At 38.1% G+C, this 21,661-nt stretch overlaps 2 protein-coding genes and 1 long non-coding RNA gene across 4 annotated transcripts in view; all 3 read left to right on the top strand.

The window, feature by feature from the left end:
• The window catches only part of plxnc1 (plexin C1), a 57,340-nt gene extending 44,607 nt beyond the window's left edge, over window positions 1–12,733 (top strand). Inside the window, 15 exon segments of the mRNA XM_082166468.1 lie at window positions 593–696; window positions 788–829; window positions 936–1,060; window positions 2,095–2,293; window positions 2,402–2,548; window positions 7,466–7,634; window positions 7,848–7,948; window positions 8,486–8,561; window positions 9,589–9,623; window positions 10,078–10,173; window positions 10,500–10,663; window positions 10,813–10,963; window positions 11,035–11,175; window positions 11,274–11,348; window positions 11,664–12,733. Coding sequence (XP_082022594.1) covers window positions 593–696; window positions 788–829; window positions 936–1,060; window positions 2,095–2,293; window positions 2,402–2,548; window positions 7,466–7,634; window positions 7,848–7,948; window positions 8,486–8,561; window positions 9,589–9,623; window positions 10,078–10,173; window positions 10,500–10,663; window positions 10,813–10,963; window positions 11,035–11,175; window positions 11,274–11,348; window positions 11,664–11,768 — 1,730 coding nt within the window. The 3' untranslated portion in view covers window positions 11,769–12,733.
• An 879-nt stretch (window positions 12,734–13,612) lies between these two features.
• bltp3b (bridge-like lipid transfer protein family member 3B) overlaps window positions 13,613–21,661 on the top strand; it is a 30,130-nt gene continuing 22,081 nt past the window's right edge. The window contains exon 1 of one of the 2 annotated variants that reach the window (XM_082167774.1): window positions 13,613–13,863. In XM_082167774.1, coding sequence (XP_082023900.1) covers window positions 13,820–13,863 — 44 coding nt within the window. In that variant the 5' untranslated portion in view covers window positions 13,613–13,819. The remainder of the gene's footprint in view (window positions 13,864–21,661) is intronic. The other variant, XM_082167773.1, reaches the window with a different exon arrangement.
• On the top strand, window positions 13,870–17,556 carry LOC309497605. Its single transcript, XR_014205629.1, has 2 exons — window positions 13,870–15,202; window positions 15,236–17,556. It is a non-coding gene; the product is annotated as an uncharacterized lncRNA (long non-coding RNA).

The raw sequence follows: 21,661 nt of genomic DNA, 5'->3' as shown, positions 1-21,661 counted from the left end.
TTCCATACCATGTGTTATCTGTAATATAATATGGAAGGATCATCTCTGCTCGTACTTCTTGGAAAATCTGCGCATTTTGTTGGTTTTTCGATCAAGACTCTTTTTCAAAAAGGATGTTTAAGAATGTTCGGACCTCCATCCGAACATACCTCTCGCTCTCCTCCATTTTTCTGATCACATGATCTGTTGAGGTAAAGTCACAAGACATTTTTTGTTGCGCATCAAGAAATGTATTCGATAAATGTGTCTCCTTCATAGTTTGCGCATTTTTAGATTGATGTGCTTCTTGGTGTTTCCATCCTGCGATTTTTTTTTTAATGCAACATCCCAAAATTTGCATAAGTATAGGTGGATGGAATCATGGCTATATAGACTTTGAGTGTTTTTTTAGCTTATGAGTAGCAACCTTATAACAACACCTGGGCAACTTTGCAGACAATTTTTGCAGGCGAACACCAATTGTTGCTTGCTGTTCTGCTGAAAACATAAAATTTTAAATCTTTCAGTGCTCATATTGCTGCCATGTTACTTACTGTTTGATATCTAGTTGTGTGGGATTACATCATACATTTATTTTGTTTGTTTTTGACAGGCTTTGTTGACTTGCAAACAGAAAAATCCGACTTGATTGATAATGTTGGAGCCATACCTTTCCTGGATTACAAGCACTTTGCCTTGAAAATCTTCTTTCCTGAGGTTTAAGAGCTGTATTACTTTTTGATGCATATTTTATTGTAGATTTACCATGTGTTTGTTTGTTTAATGTATATTTTCTTATTTTCTCGAGGCTGGTCCTCTGTCAGCAGTCATGATCAGAGACATTGGAGAGGTAAAATGCTACAGTATATTTAGCAGTAGGCCTATATGAAGTATAAACATATCACACTGTAAAAATAGATGATTTAACTATAACTCTGTCATTTTTTTATGGTCAGGACTCTGTTCAGACAACTGTTGATGAAAAATGTGCAGCTTTTGCTGTGCTGATCAGAGATAAGCAGTTTCTCAGTTGTTTTGTGCATGCATTAGAGGAACAGAAAAACTTCAACATAAAAGACAAGTGAGTCGAAGATGCTTTGACGCTTTGAAAACATTTCTGCCTATGACTTGTTTAATTTGGTCACAGGTCCGTATGACTATTTTGAGGCCCTGATTTGGTTTCCGTTGCTTAGAAGTCTAAACCGAGATAATGTTTTGTGGCATTATACAAATAGCACTTCGTCTTCCATGAGGGAACTCAGAAGTGTCTTTTAAAATGATCATCACTTTGAAACAATGCAATGTTAGATGATGTTTCAATGCATAGACTTCGTCTGACCAGCACAAATCCAGCAAGTGTTGTTTTATCAAATTGCTTCACAACAACATCTCATAAAGCCTTGAAATGGAGACATTCCATCTTATCTCTTATTCATTAAGACAAATATTCCACGAAAGCCCACAATCATAAGATTAAACTACAATAGTAAGCATCACAAGAGTGAGGGAACTCATAAGTAATATTAAATATAATAATGTATGACATAAATGATTAAATGGTATAGATGGTCAAATGATGAATAATACAAATGATTAATTATATATGATTTAAAAAATTAAATGATAATAAAGCAAAATTAAAAAATAAAACACAACACAAATGTATGGCTGCTCTCTTGAAACACACACAGGTTGCTACTGAAACCTCAAATTAGATCCTAAGGTTTTGCATAAAAGCATCAATATTAGAAAAAAATATGAAAAGCATATTAAGGCAAATAATTGCAATACACATTGGCTTGATTGTTTTGCATAATATATAGCACTTTATAATATTAATATAAAGTTAAAAAACAAATCAATAATTATTATTACAGATAATTGCATTAGAATAAAATAAACATTCAGTAAAGGGGCATTTAAAATAATCCTCGAAGGGTTGCTTTTTAATCATAAAAGGATCTGTGAGAGATGCATAACAGCCAGTTATACCGCAACTGATCTCTTTCTCTCAGTCTGTCTTTGACCCTGTATCTACTTGTCTTTTTCTATTCTTTATATCTTGTGATTTTGTTCCTTTCTTTATATCTCTCTTTCTGTTCCTCTCTCTCTCAGATGTACAGTGGCGTCTCTGTTGACTCTGGCCCTCCACGGAGACCTGCTTTATCTCACAGAGGTAATGGAGGACCTTCTGCAGAGTCTGATGGACCAGTCCAGTAATGCAAATCCAAAACTTCTCCTGCGCCGCACAGAGTCCATAGTGGAGAAGCTTCTTACCAACTGGATGTCCATCTGTCTGTATGGCTTCCTCAGGGTCCGTCCATACATCCACTTTCTTGTGGATTTATAAAGTGCATATTATCATTCACTACTCGTGTGTACTCACATATTTATGCACAAAATGTGTGTGTTTCGTCCATAGGAATCAGTAGGACAGCCTCTCTTTCTGTTGGTGTCAGCTCTGACTCAGCAGATTTCTAAAGGGCCGGTGGATTCAGTGACGGAGAAAGCTCTGTACACCCTTAGCGAGGACTGGCTTCTCTGCCAAGCGCAGGACTTTGATGCCCTGGTCAGTATTTTCTTCTCTTACAGTCAATTTTATACAAACGAGAAACTGTTCACAAAATTAAACAGTTATGGAAAGTACTAACCTCAAAAATACCGTAACAAGCCACATTGACGTTTTAGTAGTTCCCCCTTTTAATTAATTAAAAAGAAACACCAAATATGTCCCTTCCCAAATGATATATTATACACTACCGTTCAAAAGTTTGGGGTTGGTCATTTTGTTTTGAAGTCTGTTAATCTCACCAACCAAGACTGAATTTATTTATTTCAGATATTTTTCTTATTAAGTTTATTACTAGCTGTGTACATTTCAAACCTCTTGAGTTTGCTTATAAACTGTCCGTCACCAAGACATCCTGTAACTTCCTGTAACTTCTCTTCGTTGTGCAATATTTCTTGCACAAGTGCTTCGGGCATCATTTCCCGACTGTTGTGTTGCTTTCCTACGCGTGGACTTGTTACACTTTGCATTAATTGTTTATTGCGGGACATAGGGATTTTTATTACAACATGTATTTGGTTCCTGACATTTTCTGTTCCTAATTCTTTTCTGACCTGTGATTCTCATATTGACTGTGGTTGGGTGGTTGTTGTCTAGCAGCTCATAAACACTTGAGTAAGCAAGAAAAGAGGTAAGATTTATGAGTTGTGAGACCATTGTGCTTCTGCATTTTGCCATCTGCAAAGGATGTCAGTTTTGCACAAGCCTTCCTCTCATAAAACCGGACTGTACCTGTATTGCCAAGCAAGAAACTTGCATTCCTCCAGAGGAACATATTTGTGTCAGCAGATGGTCTATAACTCATAGTTTGAAATTGTATTCTTCCCCTTCATTACAGTAAAAATTACGGAAGTCTTTTTTTTTTAAAGGAAGAAGAAGTATTTAAACGGCATCATAGCTGGGAATCTGATGCAACAGTGCATTTTTCACTAGGCCCTAAAAAGTTCCTGCCATAAGTAATTCATTTTAGGTTGATACTGCATTTAAAAAAAATTTTTTTAGAAATTAAACTGACTTTTTAAAAAGATACATATTAGGTCTAATTATTTAACTTATTTCCCTGTATTGACCATAATAGTTGATTCATGTACTTAAAGGGTCTTAATACCTGATCTATCATATAAACAATTAGTCTGACAGTTTAAAGGTTTTGATATACAGTACAGGCCAAAAGTTTGTTGTTTCTTCTGCTCATCAAGCCTGCCTTTATTTGATCAAAAATACAGATTTTTTTTTTAATATTGTGATATATTATTACAATTTAAAAGAATTGGTTTTCAATTTATTATACTTTAAATTATCATTTATTTCTGTGATGCAAAGCTGAATTTTCAGGATCATTACTCCAGTCTTCAGTGTCACATGTGACATCCAGTCTATCACATGATCCTTTAGAAATCATTCTAATATTCTGATTTATTATGAGTGTTGGACACAGTTCTGCTGCCTAATATATTTGATGAATAAAAGGTTAAAAAGAACTGCATTTATTCAAAATAAAAAAATATTTTCTAATAATCTAATAAATCTTCTTTACTATCACTTTTTATCAATTTAACACATCCTTGCTGAATAAAAGTATTGATTTATTTCAAAAAAAGAAAGAAAAAAAATTACTGACCATAGTGTATATTGTTGTTACAAAAGATTTCTATTTTTAAAACATTTGCTTCTTTTCTTTTTTTTTTTTTTTTTTTTTTTTACTTTTTATTCATCAAAGTATCCTAAAAAAGTATCACAGGTTATGAAAAAAGAGTAAGCACAGAACTGTTTCCAACTTTGATAATGAATCATCATATTAGAATCATTTCTAAAGGATCATGTGACAGACTGGAGTAATGATCCTGAAAATTCAGCTTTGCATCACAGAAATAAATGATAATTTAAAGTATAATAAATTGAAAACCAATTATTTTAAATTGTAATAATATATCACAATATAAAAAAAAAATCTGTATTTTTGATCAAATGCAGGCTTGATGAGCAGAAGAAACTTCTTTCAAAAACATAAAAAAATAGTGATGTGTCCAAACTTTTGGTCTGTACTGTACCTCCCATAAAAAATAACAGAACACCCTCTAAAATTGTCTAATAAATATGTGCCAAGTATATAAAAGAAGAGATAATGTGTATAAATAAGGTTTTGTTTACTGGAGCTCATTGAATATTGTGAGTACAGCTCCAGTGATATGAAAGATGTTGACTCTGTCTGACTGCTGAGGACATTATGAGCAGAATATGATTTTAAAAACATTTTCCAGTATCACTTTTTAATTGTAACATGTATAGTTAGTTTTGGTTTTGTGTTCAGTTCCTGTTTGCCTGTGTTTCCTGTCTGGTTTGTCTCCATAGTCATTCATTTAGTTATGCAGATCTCTCTGTGTAAATAAGCCCTCAAATCATTCTGTTCTTTGTTCCATGTTGTCAATGTTTGTGCTAAGTGATTGTGACGCTAAATGTCCTTTGTGATCTTTTGACTTCTCCTTTGTCGTGCTTCGTTAAAATTAAAATTCCTTATTACAGCCACACGCGTGACATTAATATAGCAGCGACTTTTGTAAGGTTGATTTTTGTCAATATCTTAATTTGAATTTGAACATTGGAGCTCCACAATTCAGTACTTCACAGTTCACAGTCTTTGTAATATGTTTTGGCAATACATTTCTAACATTTCTAATGTACCATACCATCTTCTTCCGCTTATCCGGGGCCGGGTCGCGGGGGCAGCAGTCTAAGCAGAGATGCCCAGACTTTCCTCTCCCTAGACATTTCCTCCAGCTCTTCCGGGTGGACACCGAGGCGTTCCCAGGCCAGCCGGGAGACATAGTCTCTCCAGCGTGTCCTAGGTCTTCCCCGGGGTCTCCTCCCAGTGGGACGCGCCCGGAACACCTTCCCGGGAAGGCGTCCAGGAGGCATCCGGAACAGATGTCCGAGCCACCTCAGCTGACCCCTCTCGATGTGGAGGAGCAGCGGCTCTAGTGACCGAGCTTCTCACCCTGTCTCTAAGGATTCGCCCAGCCACCCTGCGGAGAAAGCTCATTTCGGCCGCCTGTATCCGGGGTCTTGTCCTTTCGGTCATAACCCACAGCTCATGACCATAGGTGAGAGTAGGAACGTAGATTGACCGGTAAATCGAGAGCTTCGCCTTGCGGCTCAGCTCTTTCTTCACCACGACAGACCGGTACATCGACCGCATTACTGCAGAAGCTGCACCGATCCGTCTGTCAATCTACCGTTCCATCCTTCCCTCACTCGTGAACAAAACCCCAAGATACTTAAACTCCTCTACTTGAGGCAGGAACTCTCCACCAATTTGAAGTGGGCAAGCCACCCTTTTCCGACTGAGGACCATGGCCTCGGATTTGGAGGTGCTGATTCTCATCCCAGCCGCTTCACACTCGGCTGCAAACCGTCCCAGCGCATGCTGAAGTTCCTGGTCTAAAGGGGCCAACACGAAAACATCATCCGCAAAGAGCAGAGACGAAATCGTGTTGTCCCCAAACCCGACACCCTCTGGCCCCTGGCTGCGCCTAGAAATTCTGTCCATAAAAATTATGAACAGAACCGGCGACAAAGGGCAGCACTGCCGGAGTCCAACATGCACCGGGAAGAAGTCTGACTTAATGCCGGCAATGCGAACCAAGCTCCTGCTTCGGTCGTAGAGGGACTGGACAGCCCTTAGCAAAGGACCCCGGACCCCATACTCCCGGAGCACCCTCCACAGGCCGCCGTGAGGGACACAGTCGAATGCCTTCTCCAAATCCACAAAGCACATGTGGATTGGTTGGCCAAACTCCCATGAACCCTCCAGCACCCTGTAGAGGGTATAGAGCTGGTCCAGTGTTCCACGGCCTGGACGAAAACCGCACTGTTCCTCCTGAATCCGAGGTTCTACTATCAGCCGAATTCTCCTCTCCAGTACTCTGGCATAGACTTTCCCAGGGAGGCTGAGAAGTGTGATCCCCCTGTAGTTGGAACACACCCTCCGGTCCCCCTTCTTAAAAAAATGGACCACCAACCTGGTCTGCCATCCCAGAGGCACTGTCCCCGACCGCCACGCGATGCTGCAGAGGCGTGTCAGCCAAGACAGCTCCACAACATCCAGAGACTTGAGGTACTCAGGGCGGATCTCATCCACCCCCGGTGCCTTGCCACAGAGGAGTTTCTTGAGTACCTCGGTGACTTCAGCATGGGTGATGGACTCTCAGCCTCTGCTTCCTCAATGGAAGACGTGACGGCGGGATTGAGGAGATCCTCGAAGGTAGGGCACTGCTTCCCTCTCCTGAGGCGCCGGACGGTTAGCCAGAATCTCTTTGAGGCCAGCTGATAGTCATTCTCCATGGCCTCACCGAACTCCTCCCATTTATAATGTGACTAGATTTTTTTTTTTTTATTGCTTTTACAGGGACTTTAAACAGTTTTTCACCATTGCTGTGTTCCGGATTTTTTGGGCGGGGCTAAAACGGGGGCTTGATGACGCACTGGAGCACTGGTGCCATCATCGGCAGTGCGTGCCCGCGAGTCAACTTTCCCGCCAGTGGGCGTGGTTTCAGTGCAGCCAGCGGACACGCCCCCAGCGTTTGAGAGCAGAGACCACTGCTAATTTTTTCAAGATTTTGACAGCTTATTTTATTTACTTGGCTGCTTTTTTTAGCATTCAAATTTGGCTGGGTGGATAATAACAAATTTTTCTGTGGTGTGACAAACTCAGAACACATACTTAATTTTGACTTTACATGGACTTTAACAGATTGTGAAAAAACAAGGGAGCATATATGATTTCATTTGTCCCCTAAATTGTTTCCTTCTCTATTCATTCTCATTAAAATAAGAACTGTCACAATATTTATGTGTAACATATAATTGGTAGTTCTTCATAGTCACTAAATCATTTTGTTCATGTTTTCGCCCCTGTAGAAACTGAAGGTGGTGTTTGCTGTGGGGATTGGAGGAGAGGTCAGTGAACCCTTAGAGGTCAACGCACTGACCTGTGACACAGTAAAGCAAGTCAAGGAGAAAATATTACAGACCTTCCAGCGCAAGTTTGGTTTCCCCTACACACAGCAGTTCAGGGATATAGAAATCGGTTAGTCCCTGTTCATTACACCTTCAGTGTTGATTATCAAAATATTTCATGAAACTTTTCTTAGGTTTAAAGCTTATAGGACCTATTTGTATTGTTAACAAACTGTTGTTTCAGTTGCCAGTCGGACTATCCCCAGAACCACAAAACTAATTCCTGTTTTGATGTCTCTGTTTTTTTGTTGTATGTCTCTGTTTTTTTGTTGTGCTCTCTCAGAATATGAGAAGGAAGGAAAGTTTGTCATGCTACAGGAAGTCGATGAGACCTCAGAGATTCGAGGGCATGTTACCATGTTGAACACTCTAAAACATTATCAGGTGAGTGCATGAGAACCAAAAAGTGTACTATATTCTAAGCAATCAGACAACTGATAAAACAAGAAAACAGGACCTGAGCCATATCTAGTGACCAGAATATCATAAAGGTGAAATAATTTTTCGTTCTTCGCTAAGGGGTAAAAAGAAGTTCGAAATACATTTGCAGCGATATACTGTTAGCCAACATCCTGACGTCGGCCACTGTTGGGAGCAGCATTTATACAGTATATGAGCTGCACACTTTTCTCTCAATAACAAATTAAACACTCAACAACAATGACAGCAGTGTGAAAACAGCAGTTAAGAAATATAAGATCTATCCTGTCTTACACAGTATTTTTATGTTCTCAAGGGTGGCTGTTGGCTTAATTCGAGATTGACCTTTCACTTGCAAAGCTTGTGTCACAAGGCCAAATAAACCCAGATTAAGCTAAACTGTTTTATTAACCCATAATACATCCATAGACTACAGCAGCACAGTAGTATTTTCTGATATTTTCAGAGTTTATGTGCTTTTAAATATGCATTTCCATCCAGGTTGGTGATGGAGCATGCATTAAAGTGATCACAACAAGAGTGCATGCCCCATTGAAGTCTCAGAACAGTGTAACGGGTGAGTCACATCCCTTTGAATCATTCCCCAGCTCAACTGAAGCAATGTACAATGTATTGTTGATCTTCACAATAAACACATTTAGGCTGGCTGCATTTTAATTTGTAATCTGTACCTGCCTGGTTGACAACTCGTATTAAAAGTTCACTAGAAGCAAACATTCAGCTCACCACAGTACTGTAGCTTTGCAAACACCCCACCACACATTTGGAGCTTGGCATCCTCTGGTCTCCATCCACTTTCATGATATGAAAGAGAGCACTGTCAATAGTCTGATCTGTTTTGGTTTTCCACCAAAGAACTTAAGATGGTTTGAAATGACTTGAGGAGGATGAGTAAATAATGACAACTGTCCCTTTATAAGAGATCTGAACTGGAACTCAAACTGCTCAGGCAACATTTGCATATGTGCATCTTGTCACATTGAGGCACAAGAAATAAACACGGCCTTGTGTAAAGGAAGTGGTGGTATAAGTGTCTAAACTGTCTCTGTTTTTTTTTTTTATATCACGTCCTACATCTGTCAGTGTAGTCTCTTATTGACCGCTTGTTATTTTTGATAGTGCTTTATAATAACTTTCATTTAGTCACTGATAAACATCTTATATGCTTAACAGATCAGTAATTGCTGTACATTCAAATATGAATATAAATGAATTAATGACATTTGATTTTGGACATATATCAATCTGATGATGATCTGTTCATCATTATATGATGCAATAATGTTTTTTTTATATATAAATCAAGGTCCAACATTTTGAATTGTCTGTATGAACACATGCATTTTTATACCCGATTATGTTTGCACGTGTGTTGCATACTGTATTGTTTGAGTGCAACTGCATTATGCAGGTTTGGTTAGACATGTGGGCTTTTCTAGTCATCACTTAAAGCCACTGTGAGTCTGTGACCACACCAGCGATTCAATCATTTAACATCAGTCTGTTTAAAGCCCAATGATGCATAACTGTTGAGTTGACATTGCTTATTATTTTACTAATAATCATGGTGTTCTGTTGCACAGATGATGAGAACTTCTCTATCAAGTACTTCCATATGGTGAGTAGCCATTTAGGGCATTTTTACTTCTGTATAACGTCTGTTTTGTTTGCTCTGTTCTGTTTTCTAATATGTGAAGAAATGACTGCGTTGTGTTTTCATGCATGGGTCCTTGTCAAGGGTTCTTGAGATATATAGTTGGCATTTCCATGACACTGCAGTGAAGTGAGCATGGGCGTGTGACACTTTCGGTTTTGCCAACTTCTTCCTGTTCAAATAAGAGGAAGTGCTTTTAAGTGAATCTGAACATAAGAATCTCAGTGTGGTTTATATTGTTCAAAGAGACACCAAGCATTTAGCGTCTTCTTGTAATGAAACCCATGATAGCTTAAACATTTATATTACAAACACTGTCAGTACACATGAGAATACATTGTTGTTTAATTACTTTAATTATATGCATTGACAATTTCAACAAATAAACCTGCTAACCCGGACGTTTTGTTTGGTCTAGGTCGATCCAGATGTCGAAACGGACCTGAGCAAACATCCCGAGAAAAAAGCTTTAAAATTCAAGGAGATGTACCTCACCAAGCTGCTCTCCACCAAGGTGAGATAACTGACACATAGAAGCATTTTATTGTATAGATAGATGTATAGATAGACAGATGAACAGATGGATGGACGGACAGACAGAGATATAGACACATGATGGATAGATTGACCAGAAATACCTGACATATTTTGGTCCCCATGAAGAAAACAGCTTGAAAATGTAAAAATGCAGAAAATGTTCTGTGATTGGTAGGTTTAGGGGTAGTGTTAGGGTTAGAGGATAGAATATACAATTTGTACAGTATAAAAAACATTATGTCTATGGAATGTGATCATAAAATATGAAAACTCAACTTAATTTGTTTTTGATGTGTCCACCAGGTGGCAGTCCATTCTTTTGTTGAGACCCTTTTCAAGAGCATCTGGGGATTGCCCAACAGCAGGGCACCATTGGCTATCAAGTATTTCTTCGACTTCCTGGATGTACAAGGAGAGAGAAAAAAAATCTCAGATCCAGATGTTCTCCACATCTGGAAAACAAACAGGTGCTGGATAACACACCTCCATTGAAGTACACTTTAGCCGAGCTCCACCAATAGCTGCACTGATCGCTGACTATCAAATGCCTCAAATGATTTATGAACTTTGATATGTTCATGCACAACTAAAAAAGATTTTCTAACCTCCCTATCAGCCTTCCGCTTCGTTTCTGGGTGAATATCCTGAAGAACCCTGACTTTGTGTTCAGTGACATGGTAAAGACGCCTCACCTGGACGGCTGTCTGTCCGTCATCGCTCAGGCTTTCATGGACTCCTTCTCACTAGCTGAGCAACACCTAGACAAGGTAACCACTGAAAACTAGCATGGAAAACTGTGAATATCAGAACAATTATTGACTCTCTTATTCTCCTACAGTATTCACCAACCAATAAGCTACTCTATGCCAAAGATATCCCTCAGTACAAACAGGAAGTGAAGTCGTACTACAAGATAGTGAAAGACCAGCCTTCTATCAGCAGCCAAGAGTTGAAATTATTTCTTCAAGATGAGTCAAAGGTACAATTTGTCATATAGGACCTAGAGATTTAATGAAGCATTTTGATGAAAATATGGTGATGAATAAATGCTTAATGTTAATTTCCCCTTTTCATCAGAAACATCAAAATGAGTTCAATGAATCTGCAGCTCTGCGTGAACTCTACAAATACATGCTCCGCTACTTCAGTGAGGTACGATTCCAGTGTTATGATCGCTCATCTCTTTCGTGCATTCGTGGCAGTTTCACTGAACAGTTTCACAGGATTTTCAGGCATTTTGAAGCCACACAAATTCTAAAAAGGAAACCTATTTTGCCACTTTAATGAAACATGACAACACTTTCACATCCTGTTTTAGTTCAGTATGTTAGAAACCTGTTTTGGAAGGAGACTTGATACTGTTTTTTTCCACTAGTTATCATATGACGGTTGGGTAGTTCTGGAACGATTAAGGATTCAGATTGTGTATTAGCATAACTTTTTCTTTTTAATACTCGGTCTCTACAGATTTCTCAGAAGCTGGAACAGACAGACGCCCCTGCTAGGCTGATAGAGGACATGCACAATGTTAAGGAGCTTTTTGACAACATGAAACGAAGTGGTTGGAGCTGAAATTGGTATTCAGAATGCATCTTGTTTGTTTTTAAGTTGGTCATTAAACTGGAAGCGTCTCCCTCATAGAGACTGCCATCATCATCTGTCGTATATTAGGGAAGACAGATTCACTTCTGTCTATTGGACACTGTGGGGACCAAGTGAATGTAATGTATGTTGATGCACTAGGGTTTTAGAGAAGCACTCTCAGAAAAAAAGTTACAAAAGGTACAAGATACAAAGGTACAAAAGCTAAAATGTACTATTATGTACACTTAAAGTACTTATATGAACATTTAAGGTACTATTATATACCATTTAGGGGTAAATAAGGTACAAAGATGTACCTTTTCACTTTTTGTAGCTTAGGGTACTACACCAGTGACAGCTTTGTACCTTTATTTCTGAGTCTTATATTGGACTAACACTGAGCTGTCTATACAATGTATCTCAGACATATGACTTTGTCATGCATATTAATGCAAATCTTGATGATTAATATGGTGTATTTGTATTTTTTCTGTTTTCTAAATCATGTATTCTTTTACTACAGGATCTGCCTTAATGCATTAATCTGCCAGGTCAAGCATTGCACGTTCCTCCTTTAAAATCTTTTGAAAATAGACAAAACAATGTTGTTGTTGTTGTTGTTTTGCCCTGGTCTGACTCTGCACTATACTAATAAAATGTCTGTCGTTTTGTAAAGTGATGTTACATGCACAAGTGAGATCACTGTAAATCTTTGTTGTTTTGTCGCCCTCTATTGGTCACACTAGGTATTATGTTAAGTCCATTTTGGTACAAGCTCTATGTTTTTTGTTCAGGACATAAAATATGTATTGATTAATTAACATTCAGAAAAATATATTTTTTTAGAAATTATTGAATTATTTTTGGTGTGCGTTTGCCTGTCATCATGGCAAATGGTCAATTCTGTTTACGAGTATGGCATTTCCAATCAATAATAAATAGATTTATTATAACTTTCGTAGTTTGAGTGATTATTCAGTCATTTTTTTTCTTTCTTCTTTATAAAGAAATTAATAATTGTATTCATTAAGAATGTGTTAAATTGATAAAAGGTGATAGAAAAGATTTATGTTGTTAGAAAAGGTTTCTATTTTGAATAAATGCTGTTCTTTTTAACTTTTTATTAATCAATGAATCCTGAAAAAAGTATCAGTTTCCAAAAATTATTAAGCAGCACAACTGTTTCCAACATTGATAATAAATGAGTATCAAATCAGCATATTAGAATGATTTACTTTTTTATTTTGTGATCAAATTTTTATTTATTTTTTCTTTTAGAAAGACAATACATACAGGTATATACAAGCCACAAAAATAGAGTATATATATATATATATATATATATACACATACATATATATATATACACACACACATTCACATACATACCCATACATAAGCATATATATTGAAGCATATGATTAACATAATATAAAAATAAAATAAAAAGAGGAAATTTTTTTTTAATAAAACCCCAGGTATATTAGAATGATTTCTGAAGGATCATGTGACACTGAAGACTGGAGAAATTATGCTGAAAAATCAGCTTTGCATCACAGAAATATATTTTTTTCTGTATTCCTGATAAAATGAATGCAGGCTTGATGAGCATAAGAGACTTCTTTCAAAAACATTAAAAATAGTAATGTTTCAAAACTTTTGACCGGTACTGTAGGTGTATGAATAAGACCATAAAAAGGAAATGTCTTTGACCTTATTTACTAATGGAATAAAAACACTGAGCTATGATGTGACGTAAACTTTAATTCCTATTGGCTCAAGGGAATTGGGCGAGCCTCATTTTCGTGGGGTGCTCTTGCGCATGCGCGTTTGTCCACCGACGCGTCACTGCGCATTCAACATGGACCCGACGGTAAAGCGGTAGCGACGGACGCCTCTACGAGTCATGTTTATATTCGCCTATCACGACGCTTCAATATTTAGAAGAAAGCACTCCGGTTGACCGGAGGAAACCTAAAATGTATATCTTCCAAACTCTACCGCCCGTCCTTGGATAAGTGATTGATGAGATACCGGTCATGGCTGGATTGATCAAGAAACAGATCCTGAAACACCTCTCCAGGTCAGAGCTGATCCCTTACTGACACACTTTACATACATGTCGATGCCTGGTAAATATGAAGCGTTGGTCTAAGGCTGGGATGATTCCTGCTGATGTGGCTGTGCTGGATGACACATGCTGATGGGTCATAACTGGAGTTTGACAGCTTGCCAGAGAAAATGCTGTTCCACTGGGTTGATGTCAAAACATGCTTTGGGTGTCATGTCTCCAACCAAACGAGTCTGTCTGGCCTCATCTTAATGTGTTTTTGTGGGTCACTGTGATAGAGAGCTGGCTAAATCTCTTTCTAGATGTCTTCTGCTTTGGAAACCATCCCTTTCAGACAGGTTAAATCTTTGGTATTAAGTGGATTCACTTATTACAGGCATGACAGCCTGACCCCATTTCCAACCTAGTGTTTGATTGAGACTTAAAAGTCAGTTTGTTTTCAAATAGTCTAGATGGATGCTTTCAGGACCACATGTAACCCAAGGATTTATCCAGATATTTAAGATTTTGGGAGATAAATGTAAGGTTTAAAGGGATAGTTCACTCAAAAATGAAAATTGTGTCATCACTTACTCAACCTCGTGTTGTTCTAAACCTGTATGGGTTTCTCTGTTCTGTTGAACACAAAAGAAGATATTTTGAAGAATGTCGGTAACCAAACAGTTGATGGACCCCATTGACTTCCATAGTATATTTTTTTCCCACTATGGAAGTCAATGGGGTCCATCAACTGTTTGGTTACCGACATTCATCAAAATATCTTCTTTTGTGTTCAACAGAACAGAGAAACCCATACAGGTTTAGAACAACACGAGGTTGAGTAAGTGATGACACAATTTTCATTTTTGAGTGAACTATCCCTTTAAGAGTCTGAGTATGAACTCATGTTGATAGATCTTAAAGTCAGCATGAAATGAAAATTCACTCTGCTCACTCACACTGCATGTTTGTTTCTTTAAGAAAAAAATAAATAAAATAAGATGTCATAACTAGATCTTCTAGTGCAGTGGTTCCCAACCCTGGTCATGGGCTGTGTCCCAATTCAAAGGCTGCGTCCCAATTCAAAGGCTGCGTCCTTCAAAGGACTCTGACTTCTAAGGCCACACCTTCGAAGGCCGCAAAGGTCGGACTGAGCGTTGTTAAATGGGACTTTTTTTAAATTGTCTGCCTCCATTTTTGAGAGTAACGGCCTCATCTCAAAATCCAATCAACAATCAATGCATAGAACCAAGTCTCCTTCTGTTTGTTTTTTTCTTTAAGCCGTTACAATTGGAAGTACATTAGCTAAATTATGGATGAACGGATATTTCGTTCATCGTGACTTTAAATCATAATATTGGGTAGGTGACTTGTGTCCCCCTTGTGTGTCTGTGCTGATTTTGAGCGTAATGTAACACATCACTAGGCCTAGATCAACTGATTAGGACTTTTTGTGCTAATATTAGAACAAAATCTGCAGTATTTCAGTGGAATTAGCCTACATGGTAAAATAGCTAAGATGTCTGCTAAATCAAATTGGCCAAGTTTTTTAAAGGGATAGGCTAGTTCACAAAAAAATGGAAAATCTGTCATCATTTACTCGTCCTCGTGTTGTACCAAATTTTTATGACTTTCAATCTTTTCTTGGGCATTTTGGGGTCCAAAACAACATTGGACCCCATTGACTTTTCATTGTATTGACAGAAAAACAATTGTGTTGTGACTTAAGATGTTAAATTATGTTCATTTTTGGGTGAACTAGGCCTTATCTCTTTATTACACAACACAAGGATGTGCAGAAGATATGTAAAACTTTCTGAAAATGCATTCCGGTTGTGTTGAAATCAGCAGGACTTTAAAGGCCCGTTCATACCAAAAATGGTAAATATAAAGATAACTATATTAGCGTCCACCAATGCCCAATAACATTCTGTTTATTATAAGCTTGCTCTTCAGTTATATCATTTGCTGTATTAAATACTCAAGCTCTTTAAAAGTTTGATGGATTCTGATTGGCTGTCAGTGTTTTTATTGTACCAGCAATTTCAGTGATACCGTTTCTCAGTTGTGGCGTGGACTTTCGTATTGTTTTAGAAGTAGAATATTTAATACTTTATAGTTATCGTTAGAGTTATTGTCAATGGTGTGACTGGCCCCTTAGACAGTCGACCCCCCCCCCCCCCCCAATTGCGCAGGATGATCGAGTCACATCTATTCATTTCTAATGTGTTCAGTTTGTTGTGGAAACTTGAATTAAGTCTGGGTGGATTGTTAGGATGAGGCCTTGGTTCAACAGAAACAATGTTTCGCCTTTTGCTGCCGAGTGCACATTGTGGCGAATGGTTTCACTATTGTTTGCCATTGTAGTGTCAGTTCTTGAGTCCAACCTACCTGCATTATTTATTCCCTCAGTGGAGCGAATCCAGATGAAATGCAATACTACTCCTATTCATTCAAAATGACGCAAGAGGCATTTGGTAAAATGGTGAAATGTGGTCTTATGGTGTTCCTCATTTGATAAGCAATATCTCATTTCCACGATGTCGACCAGTCAGCGTGATAAAATAAAGATGTGTGGGATGGCATCTCAAAAGGGCCGTAACTTTTGGCCATGCCCTTCAGGGTGAACACGTTTAGAGCTTGTACGATTGTTGTCACACGTTTAGAGCTTGTATACGTGTTTGTTTGCCCACTCTGCATTTTCTGGAGGAATAGCGGCGCTCAAGGCCTCCTAAAAATGCACTCTATGGACCTTGACTTATTGTTTATGACATTGTGTAGAATTAATTTACCCCTGAGAGTCTTTCGCCCAGACTTTGACCTACACAAAATCAAGTTTTCGTCTTGCGTCAGCACTTTTCCAGTCTGTAATAGTCTCATATTTATTGTTATAGCTTATCAAACTTTTTTGGTACGTCGGGTATTAGGCAGGCTATATATATTATATTATGTTACGTTATATTATTTATTAATTAGTTAAATATAAGTATATGTAATATATTTACATTAATTTATATTATTTTTTTTTTACATTTTAAATATAAATACATTTATAAAACTATTTATGTTATATAGGCTATATTATTATATTTATAATGTTTTTGGAGAATCTGATTTGATGAAAATCTGAAGATGCCCTGGAAAGGTCTGATTCAAGCTGTAGGCATTTTTCAGAGGAAAGAAACACGCCTGGCCCGTATTTCCAGTCAGTGGCCCCAATTTTAGAAGATGAATTAGATAACACAGTCCCATCTTGTCTGTTTGTGCTCATGGTTATGCATTGTAAAACCAGGGTAAAACTTCTGTGGTGGTCAAGGAGGCTTTGCCCTCTTAGAACTAGTTATTCAGATACTGAGAAAATATATTTTCATCAGAGAATCAATGTTATTCTCAAGACCAGTGTTGGTCTGAAGGGAGAGTTCACCAGGAAATGTCGTTACTCACATTTGTGTCTTTCCAAACCTGAAATAGCTGCTGTTTTTCATATAATGGAAATGGATGGAGAGAGACCCGTCACCATTGTATGGAAAAGAGCAGCCTGAATATCCTGCTAAACTTCTTTTGTTCTCCATGAAAGAAAGTCATACAGGTTTCTAAAGACCTGAGGTTGAGTACAATAGAGTTAATATTTTTTGACTTAATGTTTGTCTGACTTGATTTTGTTTAATTTGATTAAATTAAAGTACCACAACGTGAGGAATAAAGTGTTTTTGAGTGGAAGACTGTGTAGAAAATCAATACACACACACAGGAAAAAGGCAGTGGTCTGACTGACACAATTGAACGGATGCATTCCCAGGTGCATTTTCTACAGCACTTCTACAGAAACTGTCACTCACACTGTGTGCGTTTTAGCATTGATCAGGTTTATTGCAAAAGACCTGACAAGCAACATGTGGCTCTTTAGCAGCTTTCGGTCGATTATGTTTTAAAATGGTTACTCCTAGTGTAACAGTTACTTCCTGTTACTCCGGGACCAAAACAGAATCAGGATAAAGGGTTTCTTCCACATATTGACGCTGAGGTTTCACAATGTAGTGTGAAATGAAGTGAAACTTAAAGCACCTTTTTATATTTATCCAAATGGAGGTTGTCTGATCTCAACTGCACACCCACATAGACTCAGAATGACTGTAGATGGCTGCTGGAGTTTCCCCTTGATTCATCCATTTGGTATTAGACTTGGTGTTTTAGCACAGTCTTAGAAATAAGGAAATGCAGGTCCTGAAATTGAGTTGAAACGACTCAGTCTTAAGAAGGGTCAGTATAATTAAGCTGATTTGACCCAATATATACCCGAATGAATCAGAAACGTATCAGAATTGGATCACAAAATCACAGCTGCTGTGTTGTGTCCTCCGAGAAGTTAAATTTATTATTGGGCATATGCCTTGTGGTCTATGTTTATATAGCAAGCGGTTTAGTTCTGGACTATGGCTCGGGTTGATCAGTGTTTGTAGGCCGTGAAAATAGAGTAATAACGTCTTCTGTCAGGAGGAAAGCCCTTAGTTTGTAAAGTAACCGTCTTTTCTCTTTTACCTTTTGTGATGTTCGTCCTCGCTTCTGTCAGTGTTATCGCCATGCCGACCTTCCTCAGGTTTCTGTCCCTCAGCTGTTGTTCTCTAACGACTCCCATTGGATGCTGTGTTTTTTTTCTGCCTAGAGTTCATTCATGCACCTCTTGGGGCTTGTCTAAAACCCTGTGCTGGGATGCAGGACGGCTCTGTGAGGCCAAACACTTTGCACTTGTGTTTGTTTATGTGTGTATCATTTTTACATTTGCATAGGGTCTATGAGGGCTTCTGTCATCCTGTGAATAACTGCTGCGTTCGGCCTATTCAGAGCTCTCCTTCTGTGTCCTTGGCATAAAGCATTAGATTAATAAGTCACCATGACTTGGGCATAATCTCCTTCAAACATCTCATTGAAGAGATGCCCACACTTTGAAATTCATCCAGTGAGTGCAAGGATCCAAGCTGCTATTGTGTTAGATATGGTTGACAAAATACAGAGAATTTGTCATTTTGTTTTTAAACATTAACATTTCAAATTTCCATCTTACTTTTTTCTAATCGTGTTGCTTGTCTTATTCTATACAATTAATGCACATTATACCTTATGAATAAATGTTTGCATTTGTATTGTGTGTCATCATGTAGCCCAGTAACTTGCTCCGCCTCTTGGACCATATTCCGTATCAAGTGACATCATCAAGGCCACATAAGTTTCAACCAATGGTTGCAGGCCGTGTCTCAGGTGTGGAGTTGGCTCTTAATTCAGTCAATTAAGTCAATAAAATGAAGTCCAACCCTACATTTGTTTTGTTTTTTAAATCTCCTGTTTCTCTTGAAAATAAAAAGTTACATTTATGGATGTAAAATGACTTCTAAAAGTTATTTAATGTCGACTTTAAATGACTTCCCATGTTTACAGACATGGTACCAAGATGCCATACACTTTTGTATTTTTAATACACTTACAGTACAGTAGTGGTGGGACGTCTTATCACAATGTCACAGAAGACATTGTATCTCTGTGAGCTCATTTCCCACAGTGATGCCGAGCCAAAATGCAAATTATGGCATTATTCCAGCTTAATGTGTCATTTCTTGGCAGTATAGATAGACAGAGTGGCCACAGAACTCACCGTGTTAAACACACTTAATCACTGTATGGGGAATTCACTGTAAAACATGACTGGACTGACTTACTCCCTTTATGAAATAATAGCAGCAGCGTTTGTACAATAGACCAATTGTTACATTCTAATTAGAAAAACTATTCGGCTCTCAGTATAGGCTAGTTTATCGCTATTTTACAGTAACTTTGAATGTGCCCCATCCATCATTAAAGTTGTATAATTGTTTATGCTTTCAGCTGCCTAAACAGTAGGAGTACTTTCTACTCCGTTTAACACATTTGGTCGTATTTAAATGCGTTCTGCAAAATTAAGGCTATAAATTAAGTTCTGTGAGTCTTCTCATTCTTCTATGTGATTTCAGTCTATGGAGCTTTGTGCATATTATGTGATAGTTGATTGGTGAATGAGTGTCTGTCCATGTGACTACTGTTTTGTGTTGTTTAGACCCAACACTACCCTCACAGTCAGTTCAGCAGTGCTGGTATCACTGGGACAGAATGTGTTGACTGTTATAACACTGTTCGTTTTGTAGGAGGTTGATTTATAGTCTTTCAATGACCTTTGTGTCATCTAGAATGGGGCGGTATACAGTAGGCTACATCACGCAATGGTAAAAATGAGTGAACTTGTAATACTTGACTTGTCCTTCCCACTGGTTTTGATCTTCAGACCCTCCTTTTCTTTTTAAAGGTACAATATGTAAGATTTTTGTAATAAAGTATTCAAAAACCACTTGCACAGCGTGATATATTTCATGTAGAACGTGTACTTAGCCTACATTATCCCAAAAGTTCCAGAGGATTTGTAAATCCAGAGAAATTCCAGTTTTAAATGATGGCTCATCCCTTGTCAGTCGTATATCAATTACGTAATATCCGCGCTATCCTCGCTTTCCGCTTGTAGAAACCATAGATTCCTAATTAGCGGCCGTTTCAATGTAAGTCGCTAGTGAGGAATCTATGTTTACATGTCTATGATACAATATATTGCACGCCGCTGTTGTCGTTCAGTCATCATGGTTCACGATTATTGATTGCGAACTACAGAAAATCCCCCAAAAACGTAAACGTAGATCAACTGAGGCAAGCAGGCTTTGGGACAAACGGAGAAATAAAACAAGTATCAATATCGGCGTGGCGTTTTCCAGATGGAGAGAGAGCTTCGCGACAAACTTGGACTTGATCTGTCCACAGACACTCCGCTCTGGCATGTGTTTTAATAGACGGGTAAGCAAATTAAGTATATTATTTATTGTACACATGCAGTTATATTGCACTATATTTGTACTTCATGTAACGCTTTTTATCAAGTCTGGTGACCAAATCTATAGCAGTGAAATTAAATGCAGTAGGCTAGCCTATCTGTTGCACAAAAATATTGTTTCAAACATGTAAAACTGCGCAGCTATAACCCAACAAATCATTTGACAAATAGTCACATATTAGTAACAGGCTAATGTAACATTACATTTCACGTTCTTTGCAGCTAATTCATTACGATTGCATAAAATAGTGTGATCAGACGTTCAGGGAATACAAAAACTAATTTATTAGCTGATATATAATTTATATGATTTATGAATTCCATACGTCTCTGCATGGTGAAAACGACATCTCCCATAGTTCCACTCTCCTTCATGGCGTCATCAAGCTTCGTCTTTGTTACTGTTTTGAAAATGCGACCTGGCGGCGAAAAAATTACAGATTGTACCTTTAAATGTGTGTTTTCAACAACGAAATAAGTGCTAATTTCAGTCCATTAGCGCAGAATAAAGATGCAGAATAAAGAGATTTGCTACTAGACGGCCCAGGTGTAGTTGAGCTGAGCCCCCCTGATGTCACCCGGCTGGCACCTGTCCGATCTCTTTGCTGTAGTGGTGGAGCGTTCTGACCCGATATCTGATATATCAGGGACTGAAGAAGGTAGGCCATGTGTGAATGAATATTTAACCGTTCTCAGAACACGGATACGTAATGCGGTGGCCAGACTGTTCGCGTTTCATTTTGAACTGGCTTGCCTATGAAAGTTTGCATGTTTTCATGTCTCGTGTTTGCTTTTGCTTCACACACAGTGATGAACAAGCCCACGCAGCGGCGGTTTGAGTAATTCACACCACAGTTCTGTGGAAACTTCTCACTTTACATTCATTTTTTCCATTTATTGAATTTTGTTTTATTATTTTATTTGATG

The sequence above is a fragment of the Leuciscus leuciscus genome (genome assembly GCF_965113295.1).
Source record: "Leuciscus leuciscus genome assembly, chromosome: 4".
Lineage (NCBI taxonomy): Eukaryota > Metazoa > Chordata > Actinopteri > Cypriniformes > Leuciscidae > Leuciscus > Leuciscus leuciscus.
This window is presented reverse-complemented; position numbering and strand designations above follow the sequence as displayed.